General features: G+C 45.6%; 1 protein-coding gene across 1 annotated transcript in view; it reads right to left on the bottom strand.

The window, feature by feature from the left end:
* Positions 1–234: 234 nt before the first annotated feature.
* Positions 235–8,479, bottom strand: part of B4GALNT2 (beta-1,4-N-acetyl-galactosaminyltransferase 2 (SID blood group)) — a 60,733-nt gene continuing 52,488 nt past the window's right edge. Inside the window, exons 8-11 of the mRNA XM_065909031.1 lie at positions 6,180–6,367; positions 5,293–5,433; positions 3,523–3,742; positions 235–2,962 (exon numbers count right to left, since the gene is read on the bottom strand). Of these exons, the coding sequence (XP_065765103.1) occupies positions 2,757–2,962; positions 3,523–3,742; positions 5,293–5,433; positions 6,180–6,367 (755 nt within the window). The 3' untranslated portion in view covers positions 235–2,756. The remainder of the gene's footprint in view (positions 2,963–3,522; positions 3,743–5,292; positions 5,434–6,179; positions 6,368–8,479) is intronic.

The following is an 8,479-nucleotide window of genomic DNA, read 5'->3' as shown; positions in this document are numbered from 1 at the left end:
TCTTGATGAAGGTGAAAGAGGAGTGAAAAAGCTGGCTTAAAACTCAACATTCATGGCATCTGGTCCCATCACTTCATGGCAAACAGACAGGGAAACAATGGAAACAGTGACAGTCTTTATTTTCTTGGGCTCCAAAATCACTGCAGATGGTGACTGTAGCCATGAAAATAGACACTTGCCCCTTGGAAGAAAAGTTATGACAAACATAGACAGGCATATTAAAAAGCAGAGACATTACTTTGCTGACAAAGACCCCCATAGTCAAAGCTACGGTTTTTCCTCTAGTCATGTATGGATGTGAGAGTTGGACCATAAAGAAGGCTGAGTGCTGAAGAATTAATGCTTTTGAATTGTGGTGCTGGAAAAGACTCTTGAGAGTCCCTTAGACTGCAAGGAGACCAAACCAATCAATCCTAAAGGAAATCAACCTTGAAAATTCACTGAAGGACTGATGCTGAAGCTGAAGCTCCAATACTTTGGCCACCTGATGTAAAGAGCCAAAGTCATTGGAAAAGACTCTGATTCTGGAAAAGATTGTAGGCAGGAGGAGAAGGGGACAATAGAGGATGAGATGGTTGGATTGCATCATGGACATGAATTTGTGCAAACTCCGGGAGATGGTAAAGGACTGGCGTGCTGCAATTTATGGGGTGGCAAGAAGTCAAACGTAACTGAGTGACTGAACAAAAACATCAACTACAACTGTTTAAGTTTAAAATGTAGAGTATAATGATTGGACTTCCAGATATCATAAAATGATTATCACCATAAGTTTAGTGAATATATACCATCTCATATAGATACAAAATTAAAGAAATAGAAAAATAATATTTTTTCTTGTGATGAGAACTCTTAGGATTTACTCTCTTAACCATTTTCATATATAACACAGTAGCGTTACTTATATATATATATATTTTTTTTTGGCATTACTTATATTTATCATGCTGTACACTACAGCCCTCGTACTTATTTATCTTATAACTGGAAGTCTATATCTTCTGACCACCTTCATCCAATCTTCCCTTCCTCCACCACCTGCCTCTGGTAACCGCAAATCTGATCTCTTCTTCTGTGAGTTTGTTTGGTTTTTAAAATAAATACACATGTCTGTGATATGCAGAGTTCTCTAAAGCACAGGTAGGGTCTCATCTTGCATGGGTCTAAGGACAGTACTGAATGGAGCAGGCCAACATCGTCTCCCTTTATAGCTATGGTATTATACATAAAATACATATACTACTGTACTAAATGGTTATGCACACTAGTTAAAAGTTATGAAACTTTTGCAACAGAATCATTATGATATATACAATGGAATGAGGTATGTGCTTTATTTGTGTTTGGGAGAACAAAAAAATGATGGCCGGTCTATATCCATATCTGAGAAATGCTAAATCAATTTCTTCACAGCAGGACTTCTCAGAGCCTTGAATATACTAATAGGAATTGTGGCTGTCAAAGAGATAGAGCATGCAGTATTTTTAAAAATTATTTTTAATAATTTAATAATACCAAAACATCTTTCATGAATTAACATCTCACACATTTTTCATAGATTTTGAGATACCGTGGCTGTCTTCAGTAGGAAAGAGTAGAAAAAAGCAGTGCAGCAGTGGGAGAATCCGCTGACTCCCAAGATAACAGAGAAAACCCGCGTCGTCATGGTGGCTCCATTCTGCAGATGACGTCAATCTTGAGTAGTAAGCAACTGATCTTAAGGCCCTGGAATTTAGTGGCTTGGCCACTGTGCTTACAAAGTAACTCGGCACAAGTTCCAAGTTCAATCCCAGGCATTCTGGAGTGTGTCTTTATGGTATGTATCTGATGCCAGGGAAAGCTTTATTCCAGCAGTGAGTGGACTACCCCAGTGATTTCTACCCTCCACCTTCCTGCATCCCATCCATGTGCTGGACTCCAGGTAAGCTGACTCCACAGAGCCCTCCTCACCTGCCCTTGTGAATTCTCCCTCCTCTGATCCTCTGAGCCTGGCTGCCGAATGCTACTAATGGAATGAACTGAACCAGGCTGCCACTTCCTCAAGGTTAAGGACTCTGGGTTATTCACATTATTTGAGTTCACAAAGTAGGACCAAATAAAAATTTGTGGATGATAGTTGATGCTGGAGATGATCTGTGATGTAATACCCACCAAATAACCCTCAAGGACCCAGAAGGATACCAATCCTTTTGATCAAGGATACCAGCCCATCGTGTGCTCTTTTGCATGAGATGATGTGAGAAAAGAGTTGGACACGACTTGGTGCCTAAACCACCACCACCACCACTATATGCACAGTTCAGTTCAGTTCAGTCGCTCAGTCGTGTCCGACTCTTTGCGACCCCATGAACCGCAGCACGCCAGGCCTCCCTGTCCATCACCAACTCCCGAAGTCTACCCAAACTCATGTCCATTGAGTCGGTGATGCCATCTAACCATCTCATCCTCTGTTGTCCCCTTCTCCTCCTGCCTTCAATCTTTCCCAACATTAGGGTCTTTTCAAATGAGTCAGGTCTTCGCATCAGGTGTGTACAAGTGATTCACAAATGGTGATCAATAATAACTATTATTAATACAATCTCCATTACCCTGATCTTTGATTGGTCCATTTCTAATGACCTACAGTAACTGAGCCAGACCCATCTGCCCTATTCATCTTATCAGGAGTTCACATTTTTCTTAGCTCATCCTCCAGTTCCTCTGTTTTAGATACTTGCAACTGGTTGACACAGCACTTTGCCAATGCCCAGGCATCTTTATGTGGCACATTGGAGACGGTTCTTGAAGTACTGGAGAGCTAGCTTGAACTGGATCTCATTGTTGGTGTTGGCACGGTATATGCTGTAGGTCTTCTCCAGAGCTGCCAGGTCTGGGTCCTCCGTTGGAGAATGGGGCTGGTGACCTATAATCACATCTGAGCAGGACCCCACGAGCAGGCTCCCGAGCCCATCAATAAAGAACTCTGCCAAGAGAGGGGAAGCAAGAGAAGGAAATGTGACCTTCAAGCCACAGACCCAGGGCCCTATTGCAGGTCCGGAAGGAGAGTCGGGGGAGGGGACACGGTTTACACCCTTGGGGTGGTTCCACCCATGTGGAACCACCTGCCCAGGCTAATGAATTAGAAGGACAGACAGTGATATGGATAGAGAGACACAGATTAGCTCCAACTGGATGGAACTGTGGACTCCAGGACTGAAGGCAATTTAAGACAGGAAGTTCACCAGCTGCAGTTACAGAGAAAAGGAAGTCTGGAGATAGAGGTGCAGCAGCAGGTAGGGGCCAGAGCTGTAGGGAGAGGAAGGGGAAGGGTATCTCAGAGAAGGAGGAACAGCCTGTGGGAGGCAAGAAGGCAGAGAGAGTGGAGGGAGGCAGGGGAAACTGTGGGCTCCCCAGTTTGGGGAGAACGGGTAAGCTGCCTGAATCTGTGGCACACGGCCCTCCCTCCCTCCCTCTCTGGGGGAGAGCAGACTTCTGAGGTCAGTCCACAGCCCAGCTCCCTCCTCTCCCCCCGAGGCTTCCCACCTGAGTGAGCCACTCGCTGCAGGCGGGGGTCAAAGCCAACTCTTTGGAGCCGCTCTGTGTGGGCCAGGAAGAAGTTAACGACGCCGCTGGTCACCACGCAGTTGGGGAAGCCGTCCAGGGGCCGGAAAAATCCTGTCCGCCGATGGAGACAGTCCCCGTTCTTACTGTGCTCCAGGAACAGCTTAAACTGGAACATATTTCCAAGCACACTGCCACCTACCTAGCCAGTGGGCAGAGAAATCTGCATTAGAGAACAGACGATATCCATGTAGCCCCTGCCAGGAAGCCTTACTGGATTGAACCTGTTATGACAAGAATCACACCCTTTATCTACCCTTCATATTAGGCCTACACCAAGCTCACTCTTTCCAGGTGGCTCACTCCCTTCTGGTAGGAGAAGCAGTGTTGGTGCAGGCGAGAGGCAGCCTGCATATCCAAGGGTCCCTATGTGGACTCTCTGCAGCCAGCCATCTGTCTCAGGCTCCTTCCTCCCATTCTCTGTTCTTGGCTCACCTCTCTGCGATGCCTGCCCCTGCACTCATGGGAGATGAGTACATCTCTATATTGGAGTCTAAGCAAAATAGGACAGGCAAGTATATCTGTTCCTGAACCATCATAACCACTCAGAGGGACACAGCAGTGTGCTGTCTGCTGTCCCCTATTCTTTCTCTCCTCCTCTTAGTAAATGGACTGAGTTTTGATGAACGAAATTAAGGTCTAGCTACTATCCCACGAAAGTTGAAAACTTCCCGCTTCCCTTGCAAGTTTTGACCATGTGTCTAAGTCCTGGCTGAAAGGATGTAGTTTAAAACAGATGCTTGCTACTTTTATAAATATCACACTCTTAAAAGAAAACTGCTTGTCTTTCAATTTCCCTCTTTCCCCATTTCTTCTGACCATACAGCCGAGGACAACAAAAATGGACGAACAACGGGGAACGGAGCTGGTCCAGGATGCCTCTGGAAGGAGAGTCCAGCACCAGCTCTCATTACAAGGGCAGGAACTGTACCTTCTATGTCATTTACGCTACTGTGATTGGGTCTCTAGAGACATCTAAGTCAAGCCAGACACTTTGGGGACTGTCCGCTTGGAGTAAGAGATAACCATGGTCACTGTGCTGCTTCTTATCCATTTTCTTTCTTTTTAACAGCTTTTTCTTTGACATATTAAAATTGCATATTTTGAGGTTATACATGTTTTGATAGATGTGTACATTGCGAAAAGATCACCGCACTCAAACTAATTAACAGATCCATCATCTCTACACAGTATAGTCATCTCGGCAAATTTCAAGATACAATACAGTATTATTAATTATTGTCACATTTTTCTTCTCTTTCCTGCATGTGAATGGGTTTTTGATGTTTTTGTTATCTTTTTTAATCTCATTAAGGCTACACGTGCTTTCGCAGCTTTGTGCCATTTGCTGTGTGTAAGGGTGTGTGACAGAACCAGAGCCCTGCTTGCCTTCTCCCACCACTGCAGGGAGGAAGTTAGAAGTGATGCGTAAACACGACATTTCAAAGACAACAATGGTGCGTTTGGGGGATGGGGGTTGGTGTAATTCGCTCAAAGAAAATTAAGAATGGAGGCAGAAGCAGAACTCGCACATCTGACTCCCACGTGCAGGTCTCAGCCCCTCATCTCCTCCTGCACTGGCTCCCCCCACCTCTCTCCCTCTCCTCCTCCCCTGAACACTTCCCTCTCTGCCCTTCTCCCTCCCTTCCCCTCTGTCACACAGAGGAGGTAGATCGAGCAGCTCTCCCTTACCACATCCAGTTCGGTCCTCTCTAGGACATCCACCAGCACCTCAATCTTGGTCTTGTCACTGAAGAGAAAGTCGTCGTCCACCCAGAGAACGTATTTGGTGGTGACCTGAGATATGGCCAGGTTCCTACCAGCAAACCAACCCTGTGAGCAGAGTGAGGTTAGATGGTGGTGGCCTGCCCTGATACCTAACAGCATCACCTGGCAGCTTTCTCAGTTCCCAAGAGCCACGCTGCACTGCACCCCAAACAGTGGTCGGGAACCTCTAGGTTAAAGGGAGTCCATGCGTCAGAGACACTGGGAGAAGGACAGGGGCTCTCTGGGTCAAACACTGAGACCAAGAAAGGGGAGAGTCCTTCCTTGGCCCTGTGGCCAATATGGACTGATGGGAGTCTCTTTTCACAGGACAGAGTCTCTGGGCTCTCAAGCCCTTTCCCCTCATGTAGCCTGGAAGCTGTTGCGGATGGGAGGGGCACTCTGGTGTGTATCATGTCCACCTCCTCCTTTGATTGAAGGAAAGTGAGTGGAGGAGACGCATCAGCGAGGGTGAAATGGTAGGGGTGAGTGGTTTCTCTGCTCTTGGACCTGCAAGCCAGGAAACTAGACTGTCAGATGCTACAAGTCACTTAGAAGGATCACAATTTCTAAACCATGCATGAGAAAAGGTGGATTAACCACCCTGTTAATGCAGAAAAGGGAAAGTGACCTGATTTCTCCGTGACTTTGAAGTCAGTAAAAGGACTCAGAGGAGAATCCCACACCCTCCCATGCCAGGATCTTGCTGCCTTGCGAAGTCTACTGAAGCTGGCCCCTCCTGGGTAAGGACCTGACTCTGACTGAGGCCCTCTTGTCCCAGGATTCAGGTGTCTCCCCACCCGGGAGGAACATACCTTGCCGTAGGGCATGGTGTAATACTCCACATGGCTGTCGTTAATTTTCAGGGGCTCCTTGCTGTCATCAGCCACAATCACGGTCAAGTCTGGGTAATACTCACGAATGCTCTGGAGCATGGTCATGAGCTTGTGGGGACGGAGGAAAGTTTTGGTGGCAATGGATACCAGGTTTCTGAGCTTCCTCTCTGAGCAAGAAAGGGTAGATATCAGAGTTCTGTCTTTGGGAAGCCTCACTGTCTTGACTTGTGTCATTCTGAGGGTTTCTCTATATCACGACCTCTCAAGTGTTTGTGGACCTCAGGCCTCTTGTATACAGTCAGTGCTTAATAAAAGTTCATTAGTTGGATTAGAAAAATATATTTAAACATACCCTATTTGTTTTTCATGGCATCTGGTTCCATTACTTCATGGCAAACAGATGAGAGAAAAGTGTAAACAGACTTGGGCTCCAAAATCACTGCAGACAGTGACTGCATGAAATTAAAAGACACTTGCTCCTTGGAAGAAAAGCTATGACAAACATAGACAGTGTATTAAAAAGCAGAGACTTCAAAAAAAATAAAATAAAATAAAAAGCAGAGACTTCACTTTGCCAACAAAGATCTGTATAGTCACAGCTGTGGTTTTTCCAGTAGTCATGTACAGATGTGAGAGTTGGACCATAAAGAAGGTTGAGCACCGAAGAATTGATGCTTTCAAATTGTGGTGTTGGAGAAGACTCGAAGAGTCCTCCCTTGGACTATAAGGAGATCAAACCAATCAATCCTAAAAGAAATCAACCCTGAATATTCATTGGAAGGACTGATGCTGAAGCTCTAAAACTTTGGCAACGTGATGCTAAGAGCCAAGTCATTGGAAAAAACCCTGATGCTGGGAACGATTGAGGGCAGAAGGAGAAGGGGGTGACAGGATGAGAGGGTTGGATAGCATCACTGACTCAATGCACGTGAGTTTGAGCAAGCTCCAGGAAATGGTAAACGATGGGGAAGCCTGGCGTGTTGCAGTTCATGGGGTTGCAAAGTGTCAAACATGACTTAGCGACTGAAAAACAACCATAATGATTTGTTTAAATTTTGTCTGTGTTCTATTCTAAAGTCTCTTTCCTGGTTCTGTTGGTTCCATTCTGCTGTTTCCTACTATTTACCTGGAAGTTTCATTTTATGCTTGCCTGTCTGTACTGGGCTTATATCCTGCTTTCATGCTAGGAGTTGAGATGCATAGAGCCTTGCCCATCAAGGGATTTTCTATGTAGTGTCACAGGGCCCAGGAAGAGGAGAAAAGCTCTAAAGGACTTGAGACTTGCCCTGTCATCAGCTGCACTCCTATAGAGAAACTTGCCTGATCTTTATCCTCTGGAAGATGTAAGTGGAAACAGGTCCACTTGGCGATGGGAAGGGGGTAGACCAGGTTGTGTGATTTATAGAAACAGTTGGAGAAAGGACAGCCTTTCTATGGAAAAGACCCTTGGGTCAAACAACCATAGCTGCTGGTGTGTTTAGGAGATCTAGCCACAGAATGGAGCCATGCCAGCTGATAGGCAGGTGGGTCGTCTGGTGGGGTGGGATCAACTGGAGTCAACACATGCTGAAAGTCACACCCCACCAACTGTTTGTGCGTGAGTGCAACAGAACCCCACTGCTGAGTCACTTTCTCAGAATGACAGAAGTCAGAGGTCATTCCAGATCTCCTTTTTTTAATACATGTTACACCATTACCAAGCTCCTTCTGAGTCTTTGGGAGTGAGTGGAAGTAAGACAGGAAGACAATAGTACAGTCACTTCAGAAAAAGACTGGCCTTGGGCAGAATAAGCCTTGCAAACTAAAGAACAAAGGCCCTTGGGGTCCAAGTCACGGTGGGGAGAAACCAGGATCACAGAAATAAAAGAATAATGTTACCTCTGGTCCACTACAGAGTATACCTAGTTGCTACAAGACAAGAAATTCAACTGTAAATTTTAACCATATCTGTTCTTGGGCTTTCTTGCAGAAAATTCTCATGCATTTCTTCCCCCGCACAGAAACACTCTCTATTCCTGACAGCCATCATGCAGCCACCTGCAGCTGATCCAAGAAATTTGATGATTTCTGGAAATTATCAGTGATCATGAGACAAACCATCCCTTTTGCTATAAAAGCAACTCACCCCATTTTACCTGGTGAGCTGGCATTTTCCCTGCCTTCTCTCCTATGCACAAACTATCTCTGTGAATAAAAGGCTTTGCATGCTGAAGAGTCTTATGGAAGTGATATTCATTTCTATTGTATGGTATGGTCCGACAATCTGGAAAGGGCTCAGT

Source organism: Muntiacus reevesi, chromosome 18 (genome assembly GCF_963930625.1).
Source record: "Muntiacus reevesi chromosome 18, mMunRee1.1, whole genome shotgun sequence".
In the NCBI taxonomy this organism is placed as follows: domain Eukaryota; kingdom Metazoa; phylum Chordata; class Mammalia; order Artiodactyla; family Cervidae; genus Muntiacus; species Muntiacus reevesi.
Note: the sequence above shows the minus strand (reverse complement) of the source record. Positions and strands in the feature narration are given on the sequence as shown.